At 56.6% G+C, this 17,789-nt stretch overlaps 1 protein-coding gene across 2 annotated transcripts; it reads right to left on the minus strand.

Annotated features, from left to right (window-relative positions):
• Positions 1–1,915: 1,915 nt before the first annotated feature.
• ITIH3 (inter-alpha-trypsin inhibitor heavy chain 3) lies at positions 1,916–15,794 on the minus strand. 2 transcript variants are annotated; one of them, XM_032649006.1, is made up of 22 exons: positions 15,674–15,794; positions 15,006–15,026; positions 13,856–14,022; positions 13,666–13,770; positions 13,239–13,401; positions 12,573–12,686; positions 11,416–11,541; positions 10,997–11,113; positions 10,604–10,772; positions 9,884–10,009; positions 9,426–9,607; positions 8,001–8,186; positions 7,697–7,836; positions 6,879–7,033; positions 6,241–6,258; positions 5,125–5,148; positions 4,627–4,659; positions 4,359–4,472; positions 3,661–3,865; positions 2,788–2,957; positions 2,485–2,596; positions 1,916–2,165 (listed from the first exon to the last, which is right to left on the minus strand). In XM_032649006.1, exons 1-22 carry the CDS (start codon positions 15,764–15,766, stop codon positions 2,036–2,038), a joined length of 2,670 nt encoding a protein of 889 aa, XP_032504897.1. In that variant the 5' UTR covers positions 15,767–15,794; the 3' UTR covers positions 1,916–2,035. The 2 variants fall into 2 exon arrangements, with proteins under 2 accessions (XP_032504897.1, XP_032504898.1); XM_032649007.1 differs by lacking the exon at positions 5,125–5,148 and having other exon boundaries at positions 2,036–2,165; positions 15,674–15,766.
• Positions 15,795–17,789: the final 1,995 nt, after the last annotated feature.

The raw sequence follows: 17,789 nt of genomic DNA on the forward strand, positions 1-17,789 counted from the left end.
TTTTGAAGAATAAAGAAAAGTTAGCCCAGTGGAAAAGGGGGGCAGGGACACCAGGGCCAGAGCCAGGACACTGCACTGAGTCCAGGAAGGTAAAGGGAAGCAGTGCCGTGGGCTGAGGTGGAAGGGATGCTGGCGAGGTGGGGAAGCAGCCCCAGGCCAGCACCAGTTGCGTACACCTCGCCATGGAGCTTGGCTTCTATCCTGAAAGCCCAGGGAGCCTTCAGAGGCTGTAGGCAGGGACAGGCACAGCCAGGACGAGGTGGGACTGGGCAGAGGACAGACCTCCCTGACTGTGTGTTGGGGGAGGGGGCAACGTTTGGGCTGGGCACATCCTGCTGCCTTTCTCCCAGCCCGCTGGGTTTGGTTGCTAGCTGGAGCAGCAGGACAAAGATAGTCACCTCAGGAGGACCAGAAACTACCGTGCCGATGCCTCTTCACACTCTCCATCTGGCAGGATCCTTCTCCCCGTTTCATAAATGTGAAAACTGACCTCAAGATGACTGGTTTAAAGCTACATGGCTCCTCAGCCGACCTGGGACTGCCCACTTTAGGGTGTCCCATCCTAGGCCCGGGCCCTTTCTGCCAGCCCAGCCTGGACCTCTGAAGCTTTCAGTCCAGGGCCCTGTCTCATGTGGCCCTCTCTCTAGAGCAGTAACAGCGCCTCGAGGGCTCTTCTGGTGACGGATGTTCCCTCCTGGATTGCCCTTCTCCAGCCCTCTCCAAGCCCCCAAGCCAGTGTGGGCCCTGGGCAACCCTGTCCTGGAGTGGGAGGTAGCAGAACTTCCTGGTGATCGATGGCCAGACCCCACTCCACCCCACCCCGCTGGCATTCAAGACGTTTCCCAATCTGACTGCAACCTCCTCCAGTCTTACTGTGTCCCCCGCTCTGCCATAAGCGAAGCCACCCAATACTTCCTTCAGCCGGGCACCTTCCGCCCAGCGTGCCGTCAGCCCCTCAGGCAGAGAGAACAGCAGAGGCAAAGGATCTGGGGAAGGAGGGGTTGTGTTTGCAGAACTGGAAGAAGTTTGTGTGCCTGGAACGCAGACAGTGAGAGGGAGAGACCACAGGAAGGACTTTTGTCTTTGTCCCAAGAACCCTGGGTGGGAGATGTCATTTATAGGGTTTCAGACAGGGAATGATGACCAGGTCTGCACTGCAAAAAAGGTGTCTCTGGAAGCAGGAGGGCTGGGGAGGGGCAGTTGCTGTTGTCTGGGTGGGAGAGGGTTGTCCAGGCTGAGAGCCCTCAGAGCCCCTTCTCTAGGAACCTCTGGCTGACCCCCACCCCACCCAGGATTTACTGTGAGGGTGCAGCAGGTGGTCACTGTGAGGAGTGACTGGAGGATCCCAGGGATCCCCAGCCCAGCTGAAGGGAAACTTGGGTACCCATGCAAGCAGGACCTGGGTTATTAAACTATGTGCTCCCAGATCCTACCCCAGAATGTTGGGTTTACCTGCTGAATAGATGGGTTGTTGGGGGGAGCAGGGGATGGGCAGGCAGATGGATGGCGAGACGATTAGAGTGGAAGGGTGGGTGGCGTGCACAGCTAGCTGCAGGCTGGGTGGGTCTGCCCTGGAGCACTCTTTGCTCCTGAGTCATAGAAGGAGCTTCAGGCCTAAAGGTCCTGGTAAGAGCTTATGAGCCACGACCCTGACTTTTCCTCTGATCCTCCTGAACTCTGAAATGTAGTCAGTCCTTCCCGACTTCTCAGAGCCTCTTTGCTCTCGAGTCAATTCTTGATTTTTTCCTTCCCCAACCATCACGTGTTTAACTCCCCATAGTACCACCCCAACCAACTGTGTCTTTCAGCCACATCGGTGGAGAGGCCCAGGAAGTTGCCTTCCTAGCAGCCAGCCCTTCCTTCGAGCTGCCTGTCCCCTGGAGCAGGGGCTCATGGAAGCATGCAGACACTGGTAGCCGTCCGGTTTCTCCTTGGCCTTTACTGTCACAGCCCTCCATCAGGCCCCACTCTGTGCCTCTGTTCCAGATGCCATGCAAGCCCTGCCAGCCGCCTCAGTAGGACCTGGCATGTCCACTCAGAACAGGCTAGGGACAATGTAGTCGCTGTTGACGCCGTCAATCAGCCCTTGCCCATTGTTGTGGACGAACCAGCAGGCAACTTTTGTGCCAGCGCTGACGTCCTTCCTGTAGTCCTTCTGGGAGCCCCTGGGAGAAAGGAGAGAGATGCTGTGATACACGGGGTAGGCAAGATGGCTGCTGCGCCCAAGGACCTAAGGTTGAAAAGGGGTGTGAAGTTGCCAATTCTAGGAGTCCAGACTCTGGTCAAGAATGAGGCCTTGTGGTTACTCCTTCTAGTGGGTCAGATTTGGCCTTTTCCCAGTTAGAGGGGGCCAAGACCCCAGAGGGAAACAAGGATGCCCCACAGATGACAAAAGCCAGCTGGGCTGATGTGCGTGGGCAGAGAGAGCTCCTTCCTCCTGTCTTGTGACAGGGCAGGGTGAGGACGTCAGTAGAGTCTCCTCACCGGGTAACCGTCAGCCGATGGTTCTTCACCACCATTGTGGCATCTGGCTTTGTGGGGTCAGAGCCTGGGTGGACGTCAGACACTTTAAAGTCAAAGGGGTGGAAGAATTGTCCTGGAAATAAAAACATTCACACTGTCAGCCCTGCCACCACCATATGTGACATGGCCACTGGCCTTCCAAGGTAGATGCAAAGGCTGGATGGGGTGTTGAGCCCTGGGTCCAGGGTGGCTAGGCTGGCCCTTTGCATGGCTTTTTCCCTCCACCATGTGGCCTGAACAACCTGAGGCTTGAACATTTCGTACCCAGCAGCCCATGTGTCTGTGCTGACATCCGATGACTGTCCACTACATAGAAGCCCAGGAAGTCATGGTGGATGGGCTGTTTCTTCCACACCTGATGCAAGACAACCACAAAAGTAACCCCATCTCCAAAGGAGACCACCATGTTCTTCCTGTCAATCGTCACAGACAGTCTAGGAGAGAAGAGGAGGTCAGCAGTGAGGCCCAGTGGCCATGACACCAGGCATCTGAATCAAGGGTGTCTCAGCAGGAGACATGACACCTGAGAGCACACAGACTCCAGAAACTATGTCAGGGGTGTTGGAGAGAAGTCGCTCATGCATGTTGACTGTGCACTCCACTGAGTGGGTCCCTGCTCCTCTGTAAGCAGGAGAAGGGGCTGTCCTGGGCGTCTGGAGGCCCGGGATCGAACCCCAGCTCCACCACTGGCTTCCTGTGCGACATTGGGCAGGTTCTGCCCCTCTCTGAGCCTCTGTGGAACTAACACCACTGCCCTGCCCACCCAGCTTGGGGTGATCTGAAGACACACGAGAGGCTGAGGAGTTTGAGAACAAGCAAGTTCAGCCAGACACGATGCATGTAGGGATCTTTGTCGCTATCAGCTTGCTTGCCAGGTCCACCTAATGCTTTCGTCCACACAGCCCTTCACTCAAGGTCAGTCCTGTGAACTGTCTAGCTACCAATACTGCCTCTGATGGGGGCCCCAGGGGTTGGTGGGGGGCCACCATGGTCACCCTCCCGTAGGCAGGGGCTGAACTCTGAGGCCACTGGTCTTTCCTGTGAGCCCTGTGGATCTTCTGTCCTGCGATTTGTTCAAATCCCTCCTTAGACCCTTGCACTATAGCGCCTCTCAGAGACCCAGTAGTGGGGCTTTACCCATCCTCTGTGACCGTGACCGTGTCCAGCCAGCTGAACGTGCTCTGTGCAGCCCCATGCCACAGGGTGATCCTCTCCGGTGTCACCTCAATCTGGAAGTCCATCTGAGCATTGGCAATGCCCAGCTTGCCAAAGTAAGTTTTTCTGGTCTGGGAGTCCAGGCTGCTTCTCTTCTCACCAATGATCTGCCCGTTAACTGTGAGGCCTGCCAGAGGGGCAGGGTAGCAAGAGACCAGCAAGACCTGAGTCCAGGCTGGTCTTTAGGGACGCACCTTCCCCTTCAGCCAGACCTACTGAGGGGTAGCCCAGTGGGGGCCCCATTGAGAGACCAGGACTTCAGAGCCAACCCTGTCTGTTCTTAGACACATGGGGGTCACACTACTGGCTGAGGGCCCACACTGTGGATCTGCCCCTTGCCTGGGCCAGTGTTGTTCAGACAAAAATGATTCCCTACACACAGGCTGGGTCCTGCCTGCATGCCCAGGCTGCACTTAATTCTAACCATCTCCCCAACACCGCTGGCCCCGGGGGCACTAGGTGAGCCTGTGGCTCTGGGTGGAATCTGTAATCCCTACAGGATGTAATCTGCATATAAGATGGGTGATTTATAGGCAGAGTGAGGAGCTAGTCCATGTGCCTATCCTAGGGACTCCAGGCCCTCCCAGGAAGAGACCCTGGCCCCAGCCCGCAGTCCCCACCTGTGACAGGGTCCTGAATGAGGCGCAGCACTGTGCCTGGCTCTTCGTCGATGTTGAAGCAGATGGCATCGTCCTTCTCTGGAACTTGGATGATGAAGTGGGGGTCCCCATCCACTGAGTGCACATAGAGAAAGGGCTGGCTTCCAGGGTCTCTTACTGTTCCGGGGCCCTCCCCTTGCCTCCTAGTCTCCGTGGGATGGACTCCTAGACAGGTAGGAGGCGCTTGGCCCTGGGCCCTGGGCCACGCCACAGGAGCTGGGGAACTCACCGTAGTAGGGTGTCTGGGGAGGCTGGGAGTTGGCTGTGGACGCAAAGGGAGAGAGAGCTGAGCTAAACAAGCAGGCGGGGAGGATCCAGGACCCCCACCCAGAGTTCGGTTCATGCCTCTCCCCTTCCTGCTCCCTAATGCTCTTTTTTTTTTTTTTTTTTTTTGCGGTACGCGGGCCTCTCACTGTTGTGGCCTCTCCCGTTGCGGAGCACAGGCTCCGGGCGCGCAGGCCCAGCGGCCACGGCTCACGGGCCCAGCCGCTCCGCGGCATGCGGGATCCTCCCGGACCGGGGCACGAACCTGCGTCGCCCGCATCGGCAGGCGGACCCTCAACCACTGCGCCACCAGGGAAGCCCCTCCCTAATGCTCTTAAACCTACACCTTCCCTCGTCTCCTCAGGACCCCCAACCATCTGCCTGTCCCGGAGAGCTGATTCAGGGAAGACTCCGGAGGGGGATGGCACACGGCCACGCTCTGTGGCAGCTGGCACATACTCACTCAGGTAAGCCATGGAGGGGATCACTGAAAAAAAGAAGCCAGAGGGCAGGCGTGAGCAAGGTCTAGGGGTTCCCTCCGCCCAACCCCATGCCTTCTACCTGTCTCGGAGCTGCTGGTCCCCAGTGGGGCCCCAACGCTGACAGATAGAGGGTGGGAATATGACCCCCTAAGTTTAGGCTTTAGAAATGGGACATGCCTAGGAAACTCCTTTCTAGGGCTGGTGGGTAATATGGGTGTAATGTTAATACTGGGGCTCAGCACTTCCACGTAGCTAAAATGCAAGCCATTAGGTCGTCAGTTTCTGTGTCAGGAGCAATGCCGTCCCCCACCCCTGAACTCCCACCCCCAGGGTGGGATGAGGCTCACAGGTGATTGTTGTCTTTGGTAGTAAAACACCCACCCAGACGCAGCAGGCGGGCACACACACACACACACACACACACACACACACACACGCACGCACAGTGACTACATTTCACAGGGCTGTTCAGAGGGCAAAGCCATGACCCATTCCAAATATACTGCTTGGTTAGGACAGCCTGTATGGATAGAGACAAGGCAGGCCGGTAGGGGCAGGGGAGGCCCTGACTGGTGCTGGTGGGTTTGTGGGGCGGGTGATGGTCAAATTTTACAATGAGAGAAACGCAAAGTGCTGTGAATTCCAGCGCAGGCACTGGAACCAGGCTGCCTGGGCCAAAGTCCCGGCTTGGCCTCCTGTTGACTGAGTCATTGAGCAAATAGATTTAACCTCTCTGTGCCTCAGTTTCCTCACTGTAAAATGGAACCATGAGAGGACTCCCTTAAAGGATTGCTGTGGGATTAGTCGAGTGCTAATTGAGTTGCTAATTTTTGTAGGTCACAGAATACTTTCATACTGATTGTCCTTCCTTGGGCAGGGGAAGCTACCGTCAGTCAACTGACGAGAACCCTTAGGCTCAGAGTGGAACAGAGCCCAGCCCCAGGCCCCTGGTGAGTTCACAGCAGAGCTGGGAGCTGAATCCAGGTGTCCTGAGGGCCCCTCCCCAGGCAGTACATCCCCAGCATGATTGAAAAGGCCTCCTTGGTCCTCTCTTGTCGTCCTCCTGGGGCACCCACCCAGCTGTGGCTAAAGCTCACCTTCTGCATCCACAGGCCCTGGGAGGGAGGAAGAGGAGAAATGCATTAGAGGCCACAGACTCCTGGTGTCAGGGCTAATATGACCGACTTACTGCCTGGCCAGCCAGCCCCAGGCCTCGTGTGGCCCCTGCAGGAACCAAGAGCTCCTGGAGGCAGAGGCCTGGCCCAGACCGGCTCTTTACCTCCCAACCCCAACCCCCATGGCCTGTGCCAGTTGCAGGGACACTCAGGACCCCCCCTCTTGGGGTCTGGTTGAGCAGGCCTGGTCCCAGCCTCCAGCTCTCAGGGCCGCTTCCTCTCACAGTCCCCAGGCACCTGCTCCAGGCCCAACTTTTAGGTCAGAAGTGCTTCTTCTTGTCTAACTGAACCCTTCCATGCTGCAGCCTAAGTCCCTTTCCTGGAAATGACCCTGGGCACTGTGCCCTTTTAGAAACTTCAAGGCTCCTATTCACACTAATGGCTTCGCTCCCTCTACAACACCCTCCCCATCCCTTGGCCAGTTTTCCTTCGATGCCTCCAGGACCTGCACTTCTCAGAAGGTCTGGTCTCCTCAGCCTGGCCCTCTTCTCTTCAGGGCACCTAAGGCCAGGGGCCTGGAAGAAGGCCTCTGAGTTCTGGCCCCTACCCTCTGTGCCCACCTTCCCCAGGTTTGTCGGCAATGGCTGTCTTGTTCTCGTTGTCCTCAGGCTTGGTCACCACCATGGAGGTCAGTGGAGTCACGAAGTGGTACTTGAGGGACAGGTCCAAGGTCTGGGCTGTGAGGTTCTCCTTCTCCTCGCCATGGGCATTCTTACTGTGGGGAGGGGCGGGGTGGGAGGGTCAGCCCAGGACCCTCCTCCACCCCTCCCAGTGGGGTCCCCCAGGATAGAGCCCACTAGCACTCAGAAAAAACTGGTTCACCAGCTCCCTGGGACAGACGGACATGCCCTGATTCCTCTCTGGACCTCAGTTTCCCCACCTGAAAAATACAAGGGGCTCAAGATGGCCACTGCAACAATCAGTCATGGTAGTGTTCACATGCTGAGTGCCAGCGGCTTTCCTGGCCGAGCCCACTTAATAGAAGGCTGACACGGCCCTCTCGCATGGGTCCGAGCTCTGCTCCCTGTGGCTGAGGGCTGGGGTCCCAGCCTTTGGTTGTGTTCAGCATCAACATCTCTGTGGGCCCATGCTGGGTGCCGGGAACAGGATGCTAAGGCCCACCCCTGCCCTCAAGGTGCTCCCAGCCTGCTGCTTGAGCCCCAGATGATAGACCCAGCTCTTCTCCAGGGAAAACAGGCCATGGGGCCTGGCCAAGAAGAGGGCAGGGCAGCTGGAGTGGGCGTGGAGGTACACTTCCTGGGGTGTAAGTTTCCTCCTCGTGGGCTCCCCCTGGAGCATAGCCAGCACAGGTAGGTGCTGGGGCAGTGCTGGGGGCTGAGTGCGGGGCCCGGCCGTGTGAGAGGTGGGCCAGGGTCACCATTTCTCCAGCAGCTGCTCGATAGTGAGGTAGGCCCAGAGCCGCTCAATGTAGTTCCCAAAAATGTAGTCCCGCTCCTTCAGGGCCTTCTCCATCTCCTTCATGTCCAGCTCCTCAGTGAATGTCAGGTCGTTGATGGCCTGGGGCAGGGGTGGGAGAAGGTGAGAGGCTGGAGGCCTGGAGCCAGGAGCCAGGTGGGCCTTGTTCAGGAGCTGCTACTGCTGGGCCGTCAGCCAGGAGGCTGGAGCCCTATCCATGCGGATCCCCCATCCCCAGCGCACAGCCGGGCCCCGGCCCAGCTTACCCCATGGCCCTTCACGTCTGCCTTAAAGCTGTTCATGTCCTCATCTGCCAGGCGTCCAGCCACCACAATCTCAGAGCCGTCGTAGAAGTGCTGGTAACTGTTCTGGGTGAGGTCCAGGATGGCATTCTCAGGGTACTCCACCTCCACATCTGTCAGCAGCGGGTTGGCCACCTCTTCATAGAAGCCCTGGAGTCCAGATAGGGGACCTGCTCATCTCAGGCCACCAGGGCGGGCAGAGAGAGGACAGGGTGGGCAGGCTCCCACTGGCGCCTCTGCGGGTTGTTGAGTCTCCCGGGCTGGGCCAGTCCTGACTCCTGAGCTCTACTTCCATGTGGCCCTGACTGTGCCCTTCAGTTTGGGGGAGCCCTTCCTCACTGAGTTCCCCCCTCCCCCCAGGTAGAGACTGGGAGGAATAGAAAAGGAAAGGACAGAGTTCTTGGCACATAGAAAGGACTCAAGAAATGTTTGTTGGAACGAAAGTAAGAAGGAAGGGTAGAAGCTGACTAAAGAAGGCGATGTGGGTTGAGAGCATGGAGACCCGGAGACTGACAGGAGGAAGGCCGGGGGTGTCCACTGCAGAGGTGGAGAAGCAGTCACCTGTGCCAGGGAGGAGGGGGAGGGTACCAGATTTAGCAAATGAAAATACAGGACATGAGTTAAACTTGAATATCAGGTAAATGACAAGTGACTTTTTAGTATAAGTACAGCTGTCATGGGATGAATTGTGTACCCTCAAAATACATAGGTTAAAATCCTTACCCCCAGTACCTCAGGGCATGACCTTATTTGGGGAAAGGGCCTTTACAGAGGTAATCAAGTTAAAATGAAGTGTTCAGGATGGACTCCAATCCAATCCGACTGGTGTCCCTATGAAAGGAGGAAATTTGGACCCAGAGACAGACATGCACACAGAGAAGATGATGTGAAGATACAGGGAGAAAATGGCCATCTACAGGCCAAGGAGAGAGGCCTGGAACAGATCCTTCCCTCGCAGCTCTCAGAAGGAGCCAGCCCTGCTGACACCTTGATTTTGGAGTTCTAGCCTCCAGAACTGTGAGACGATAAATTTCTGTTGTGGAAGCCACCCAGTTTATGGTAATTTGTTAAGGCAGCACTAGTAAACTAATACAGTGTCCTATGCAATATCTGGAGCATGCTTGCTAAAAAATTATTTGCTGTTTATGAGAAATTCATATTTAACTGGATGTCTTGTATTTGATCTGGCAATCCTACAGAGGAAGCAGGTCTGTTCTGTGTAGCCCACAGACAAAGTCAGAACCAGTATGGATGGGTAAGAGATAACCAGAGGTAGATTTCAACCCAAGAGGAAGTTCTTTCTAATAACCGAAATTGTCACACAGTGGAACAGTTTCCTGAGGAAGTAGTGAGCTCCTTATTCCCAGAGGTGTGCAAGACAAGACATACCTGCAACTGCACGTTGGCATCGGAATCCTCATAAATGCGGCGGGCAAGCCCGTGGTTCTCCAGGGCCATACGCTCCAGGAAGTTATAATTCAGATTGTTGCCAAAGCCCAGGTTATATAAGGGGAACTTGCCACCAATGGCATTCCGCACATTCTCTTGGATTTTTTCAGGTCTGCTTTCACCTACAGGAGAAGGAGGTGTTCACGCTCCAGCCACAGTCCCGGCGGCTGTCAGGAGAAGCTGTGTCTGGACAGATCTGACTCCTACACGTGCAGTTGGCGGAGTCATGGCCACCAGCCCTTGTAGAGGCAGACGTGGGAAGGCCTGGCAGGGAGGCAGGGCCCTGCCCTTGAGGGGCTCACAGACCATGGGGGACCCTGGAGAGAGCTGCCCAAGGTCTTGCAGCACGCCAGCTACAGAGTCAGGAGCGGCAGCCAGAGTTACACCCGCTGCCTCACCCACATTGGCGTCCCCGTCGGTCAACATGATGACAATGGAGGTGCTCCTCTCCAGGACTCTGTACTCCTCCCGGGCCTTGTTCAGCATACTGATGCCCTTCAGCAGCGCGTCGTTGATGTTGGTCACTGGCACACAGACAGACAGACGGCACCATGGGAGCGTGTCCTCAGGGTGCCAGGGTGGAGGAGGTCGAGACAGCAGGCCCTGCTCACGTGCCCAGGGACCCTGCCTGCCCATATGTGGTGGTACTCAGTAAATATCGACGGAATGACTCAGTGAGTGATGAATGAATGACTTAGTCTTTCAAATGAGTAAAAAGACCAGCCTCTCAGGGCTGCCGGAAGGATAGATGCACACGGTGATTGTAAGAGCAATTTGGAGAACAGTCAAATGGACTCCCAGCCCCTCTCACAGGGAGGAGTGGGGAACAGTATAGACATCACTTGTCATCTTTCATACAAAACTGCCATGGATAAGGGTATCTTGCTGGGGCTAGTGTGGCACCAGGATCACAGGTTAGAAACAGAAAGAATGGCTTTCCCTAGACCACAGAGAAGACACCCCAGTATCTAGCCTGAGGACTCCCCACCCCCACCTCTACCCCCAGCCAGGGTCTGCCGGGCCTGGACCAGCAGAGCCTCTGCCCCAAGGCAGGAGGGAGATAGGCTGCTCAGGCAGAGAGGAGTGGCAGGATGTGGCTCCCTCCCCTCTGTTCTTACTTCCTTGATCACGAATATTCATCACAAATTTCCTGGCCTCCTGGATGTTCTCAGGAGTGGCTTGAACTAAAGTGTCTTTCCAAGTGGTCACACCTCCACTGAACAGGATGAAATTCAGGTAGTCATCCTCTTTCACATCCTCCAGAATTTTGAGGAGGGCATCCTTTGTCTGGGAAGGAGAAAGACAAGCAGACAAGAAGATGTCTTCCCAGCCTGGGCTGGCAGTGAGGCCCATGCCATCTGCAAAAAAAGGGGCAGATGATTTGTGCCTTTTTAGAATCCTGTCCCCCTTTCCCATCTTTCACTGGAAATATTGGCTTCGTCCACTTTTTTAAAATCTCTCTCTCCCACCCACATGTCCCACCCCCACCCCCTTTGCACCAAGGAGAGTACCTGCTCCATTTTCCGACCGTGCATGGAGCCACTGACGTCAATCACGAAGACCACGTTCTTGGGCACCACCGGAAGGCCTTGAGGTGCAAAGAAGTGCACGAAGTAGCCATTGACGATCTGGAAAGGGGAGAGAGAGAGAGGAGGCCAGTATCCCTTCAGCAACCTCACGTTGGCTGCCCTTGCAAATAGGACGCAGCCGTTAACCAGCCCAAAATAAAGATGTCCTTTCCACCCCTCCAGGGGTGCCACACGAAGGCTCTGGACTACCTATCGTCCCCACACCTTGCAGGAAACTCATCCTTGGGCTGAGGATCAAGGGTGTCTCACTAGATGAAGCTGCAGCCCCTCCCCACATCAGCCCTCACTCCACCATGGTGGGGAATCTACCAGCCTGGCAGAGGCAGTCGGCAGGTACCTACCTGCACATTGGCTGGAGACTCTCTGTTCACGTCATAGGTGATGATAAAATCTCCTTTGAGGAGGGAGTCCGTACAGGTTGGGCATGAACGTTGTTGATCCAAGCTGGGCTTGAAGGACACGTGGCCCTGAGGGAGGGTGATGGCCAGCCTTGCTCAGCTTGGCCAGGGCCTGCCCTCTGCAGACCTCAGCCCGGGGCTGCCCTGGGGAGCACGGTGCAGTCCTCATGGCGAGGAGCCTGTAGGTAGGTGCCTGGGCAGTCCTGCCACCCTCTGGGGTACTCGGCCTTTCTGAGCACCTCTCTTCCCTTGGGAGATCTGGAGCTCCTTGGAGGCCAGGGGCCTTATCTGAGCCAGCCTTTCACTCTTCCTGCTCACTGGGCCCACAAGTCCCTTAGCTGTGCCTGCACTAAGAAGCCACTTTGGGAGGGGAATTCTGCACCATGAAAAGGAATTTCATGTTGGGTGGTATTGTGTGTGTTGTTGCCAAGAGGAGGGGGAAGGGAGCAGAGTAGGGAATGGGGAGGGGGCCCTGGGTGAGGGCACCGCCTGCAGAGGCCAGCAGCCCTCTGAGCGTATGCTCCTTGGGCCTCACCCTGGGAGTCCTGACTGAGGTTTGCTGTCCATATAAACATTTATTCATCCACTGTCCATGATCAGCAAGGCCGCTGGAATTGCTGGGGACCTTGGGGACCAGAGCCAACCACCAGTACCAAGAATAAAGTTCCCTTTTTTCTTTCACCCCTCATGTGGAATCAGATCTAAAAAACTCCCTCTGGCCTCGGTCTCCTTATCTGTAAAACAGGGACCAGTAACCTGCCCTGCCTGCTTCCCAAAGTAGAATGGGACCGGGCTATATAAATGGCTTCCCTGTCCCCCAGTGCAGTTGAGACCCCAGTTCCTCCAGCAGGTCATCATCAGCAAGCAGCCCCCTGCCTCCAGCATCCTCACTCCTGACCCAGGGGGCCTAGGAGAAAGGGGATGTTGCAGACTTATCCCCCCGCCACACGCACACACGTGCACACTCTCTCCCTCTCTCTCTCTCTCTCTCTGTCTCTGTCTCTCTCCCTTGCATCTGTCAAATCCCCAGGTTCAGACTCGCCCTGCTAGGGTCAGTGTTCCTGCACCTGCCCCCCAGGCCCGAGGGGCATCTACACCACCTTTTTCCCTGAGAAGGACTTGGTGAGAGCGCTGCTCAAGAGGTCATTGGTGATGAATGAGGCTTCAGCATCCAGCGTACTTATGCCCTGGGGCTCGAAGATGTCTGCTGTGATCTGAAATGGTGAAAGGTAAGGAGATGTCACTCAGTGACAGTGCAGAGCCCAGCCTCCAGGACAACAAGGGCAAGGAGATGGGTCAGTGATGTACAAGGAGCAGCCTCTAGGACAACTCTGTGACAGCCAAGCCTGCTGTCTCCCACCAAGAAAATGACCACAAGGGCTTTTAAGTGGGTACTCTGACCACAGAACTCTTCTACTACCTGCCATATGGTGCCCCAGATTCTACCACTAAAGCATTTCCTTTGGCTTTCCACTCTGATGTAGGTAAAATGCCCATGTAAGCAGTTAGAAGCATTACAGAGACACTTTGTGATGTTGCCCCCAAGGGCCCAGCACCCAACCTGGATCTGCCAGATGCCGCCCAGCCTCCTCCCCTTGGCCCGGGTGCTGTAGCCAGCGCCACTGTAATTCCCCCACGCCTCCTAACCAAGTGGTGGGGGCTGGGTTTCTGTGTTCTTGACCCTGCTGTGGGGTCTGCCCAGGGACCCTTCCCAGCACCCTGCCCCCAGCAGTTTCAGCAGGGGCTGCAGGAGAGCAGCTGATTACCTCAAAGTGCTTGACCAGTTGCTTGGGCTGGACCTTGAGGTACATCTCGTACTTGCCCTTGTGCCTCTTCAGCAGCTCCTCGTAGGTTAGCTCAAAGGTGACCTTGCTGCCTGCAGCCACATTGACTGAGACGGTGAATTTCTCCAGCTTCCTCCCAGAGGCCCTGGATGGGGGTGCAAGACAATGACTGCCCCAAAGACAGCACCAGCCCATCCTTCCTGGGCTTTGGGTCCAAGTCCCTTACCCTTGGGGGAGACCCCTACCCACTCTGAGCCTCGGTTGCCTCAAATTCAAAATGAGATAACGTTGTAAGAATTACGGCGCATTTTGCCAAATAATGATAATAATAGCTGCTGTTCTGTTGTTTGTGTCTCTGAGGGCCCTTACAGCCCTGACGTTCTCCCCAAGGCCTGGGGCCCACACTTACTTGACCAAGCCAGCTGTCTTGCCCTGGGACACGGCCTTTTCATACTGCTTCTTGGCAACTTCCTTCTCTTTGACATTCCCAGGGTAGGTAACACCATCAATGGTCCTACAGGGATAGAGAGCTGCTGGGGGACTCATGCTGAGCCAGACTCCCCTCCCAGCCCAGAGCCAGCAGTTGTGATGACACCCACAAGGTGAAGTTGGTGATGAAGGCTGTCTTGGGCAGCTCCACATTGAAAGAAACCTCCTTGGCAGTGTCTGCATGGTTGACGGCCCTGGTGGTGATGACATTGTGAGCGAAGCGGGAGGTCACCTTGCAGTGGACCTTGGTGCCGTAGACTTCGATGCCATCGACCACCTGCGGGAGAGGAACAGTGTTCAGCAGATGGTGACCAGCCAGCCTGAGGCACCCGGAAACCAGGACTTCCTCCTGGCCTCTCCCCTTCAAGCTCCCCTTTGTGGGCTCCAAAGCTCCTGCCTGGTAAGTGGCCCCTCCAGTCTCCCAGTCACCCATGTCAGAAGCCTGGGCAGCATCCTTGGTTGCCACCTTTAATTGGCCACCACTGTTCTGATGGTCACTCTGCATCCTTAGCTCTATCATCTGTTTACAGGCAGCTGTAGCCAGTGAGTTGGTATAAAAACCCAAATCTGACCCTGTCCTTCTGCCGCTTGAAGCGCTCCCGTTCTCACCACCGCTCTCAGGACAGTCTTCCCCCTGGCTCTGGGGGCCTCCAGGCAGGTGCTGCCTCTGCTCATCCCGTGCTCCAGCCATGCCAGGTCCTAGCTCTTCCTGCTCATCTTCCACACCTCAGCTTGGAAGGAGCGTGTCCACACACACACCCCCAGCCCGCCCCCTGTGTCCTTTGGTGATTGCCTGCTTCTGTCTCCCAAATAGGCCCTTGTTTCCTATCTGAGGGCAGTGCATGGGGAGGGCCTTCGTGCCCCCCAAAACCCTCTTTCCAACGGGGTGATGGACCAAGGGACGCTCTATGGAGACGTCTGGGTTAAAGATGGATATAAAGATGCTGCGTGAAGGTGTGACGGGGCCATTCACTGTGTGTCTCCTGCCCTGTGCATGGGGCCTGACAAGTGCTCGGTAAGTGTTTGTGGGAAGATGGACTTGTGGAAGGGCGGTCCTCTGCTCTGTCAGCGGGTCCAAGGGCCACGGTTCCGTGGTGCTCTTTCCCAGGGCTCTGGAGTCACGGCGGGGGTCTGCGAGGGCAGGGGGCCATAGGCTGTTTGCCAGCTGGAGGGACCTGCCATTGTGGCCCACTCCTTCCACTGTTGGGCAACTAGCTCCGTCCTGCCCTGCCCTGCCCCATCCCTGGTGAAAGTTCTCACCCCTTCCGGGAGGCTCCGTTTCTGCAAAAACAGACAAACACAGGGGTCAGGCCAAGTCCAAGGCTACAGTGGCTTGGCAATAGGCTCTGGGCTGAGGCCAAGGTTCAGCAGTGACCCCTACACACACACCTTGAGGGGTCTCTGGACATGGACCCACCCAGAGCCACATGTCGGAGTAGGAAGGGCTCTGAACAGATGGGGAAACTGAGGTGCAGGGAGGGAAGATCTCCAGTTCACCGGGGGGAACAGGGCAAGGAGGACCAAAGCCAGAGCTCTTCCCCTGCCCCATATACCCTGACTCACTCTGCCCTTCCCTGGGCCCCAGGCCCCTGAGGCCTCATGCAGACCCCACCACCACTGTACCCCGCACGGCTCAGCTCGGCCATTCCTAGAGGCCTCTACCCATGTCTCAGACGTGGACCTTCACAGCCCCTCAGTGAGGTGAGCTGGTCATGCAGCATCACCCACCTGACGGGTGGGGAGACAGAGGCCCAGGAGATTTAAGAGCCTTGCCCAGGATTAGGGAGCAGGTCTGGAGCCCAGTTCCCCGCATACCAGCTCTGTTCCCTGCAGCTCACCGCCCAGCCTCTGCCTCCTCCGCACCCTACACACAGGACTGCCGGCCTGGCCCCTCTGCCTGCCAGACGGTGAAGAGGGGGCAGATTTACCCCGAGTAGCCGGCCTAATCTTCTAGGGAAGCCAGAGACCGCCACACCGGAGAGCAGGGCCAAGATGAGGCAGGGCCACCGAGCAGACGCCATCGCTGAGCACACTGGCGGCACCTGGGCTCCTTATATGAGCAAGCCTAGTGTTTCCCAAGTGGGGTCATCGACCTGCAGTGTGGGCGGGAGGAGCGGGAGGCGGGAGGATCCCCCGGGAAGCTGGACACGGGTGGAGTAATGGGCCTGGATCTGACTGTACCAAGGAGGCCCGGTGGGTATCGTCAGCAGTCTTAGGACTTCACTCCCGGGGGCTGTGGGACAAGGAGGCCTCCGGAGAAAGCAGAAGCTCTGTGTTGGCAAATGGGCCCCGAGACCCCCTGGGAGGGGGCAATGGGAGACATAAACAGCATCTCAGCATTGTCGCTGCATCGCAGACGTGGTCTCTGGTCTGGCCTCCTGGATCACAGTCACCCCGCTCTTCTTGAGGCAGCCAGGGCACCAAACCAGACCCATCCCTCTAAGGCTCAGATCTCCATGGCTGACCCCTTGCTCGTTACTCTCTCTGTCTCCCGTGACCCCTTGAAAAGGACAACTCCCAAGTCCTGTGGTCCAGCTCCAACTTGCTTTCTGAACTTAACTCTCTTCCCACTGGCGTACCTCCGCCTTCTCTGCACATCACATCTCTTATCTCTGCCAGCCTGTGTCCCTCCTTCAGAAGTCTTCCTCTTTTGTCCCCTAGCTGACCACAGACAGCCCTGCTGCAGGCTCCAAGCTCCCGAAGGGCCTACATTCTGTCGTTACCTTTAGTTGAGTTCTCAGGTTTGGATCTGATCACTCTCTCTAGACTCTGAGCACCTGGAGGGCCAGGCCATGTGTCACATTCATCCCTGTGTTCCCAGTCTGGCCAGGAACTCAGCTGCCCTCGGCCTCTTGGAGAGTCGTTCTCCTGAAAGTCTCCAGTGAGCCTGGAGTTCTGCTATCCAGCACAATGGGAGCCTCAGAGGCAGGGCCTTATCCCCTCCTAGTGGGGGCTGGGTCCTTCTGGGCCATCCCAGGGCCCTGCCAGCCCCTAGACCTTCCAGAGTGGCTACCATGTGCCGGCCATACCCATGTTCTTCTGAGCAAAGTGACCCAGTGACCCTCCTACTCGGCCACTAGTGAACAGTGTTGATGAGGACGCCTGAGCACAGGACAGCTAATTTATGGATGGTACCATGGTCTTGACTGAAAGCCAAGAGTGTACTTGACTGTGAGATGTACAGAGAGAGTTGACTGCTGAGGGCAGAGAAACAGAGTGAGAAGACAGAAAGCAGAAGCTCTGAGGCAGCAGAAGCCACAAGGAAGGAGTGGACTAGTGACTGGAAGTCGCAGGAGCCACAGAAGTAATGACAGATAGCTGCAAAGTCAGCAAAACAATAGTGGATCAACAAAGGGAGCTGCTGAGGCCTGGCTGGGGGTCCCTGCTCTCCTCAGGCCTCCTGAACCCTGACCCACACTGCTGGCGGGCACCGAGTTCAGGGCTGACACCTGGGAGCAGAGAAGGGCCCTGCAGTCTAGCTCCCAGGACGTCTAGTTCATGAGGTCATCTTCAGCGTCTATGGTCGCTGACCACTGGGCTCTTGGGGCTGTGGCAGGGGTGGCAGAACTATTGTCCTGCCAGCATTGCCCAGTGGCTCTTTCTCACGGCCCTGCAGCCGCCTGAGGAGCTTTCCCCAGCCCCTCTCCTCCAGGCTACCGCCTCATCCCCCAATACTTGGAGTTTTGTGGGAGGGACAACTCAAAGTACGAAATTCTGAGGTTGCTCAAGAGGCCCCTGAGGGACAGCTGGGGACTTGGAGGGACCCAGAGTCATCATACAGAATTTCGAATTAAAGGAATCTAGGAAATCTTCAGGTCCACCCCATTTCCACTCTAGAGGACGGGAAAAGGAGGCCCCAGTTAGGCAGACTTTGCTGAGGGTGACCAGCCAGCTGGCAGCCCGTGGCTCTCCCTTGAGAACCCCGGGATACGTCAGACGGTGGGCTGGGCTCTGAAATTCCACTGGCTGCCCCTCAGGGCTCTGTGTCCCTGGGCTTGGGGCAGCTCTGGACCTCAGCATTTGTGTTGTTGATCTGAGCCCCCA

Source organism: Phocoena sinus, chromosome 11 (genome assembly GCF_008692025.1).
Source record: "Phocoena sinus isolate mPhoSin1 chromosome 11, mPhoSin1.pri, whole genome shotgun sequence".
In the NCBI taxonomy this organism is placed as follows: domain Eukaryota; kingdom Metazoa; phylum Chordata; class Mammalia; order Artiodactyla; family Phocoenidae; genus Phocoena; species Phocoena sinus.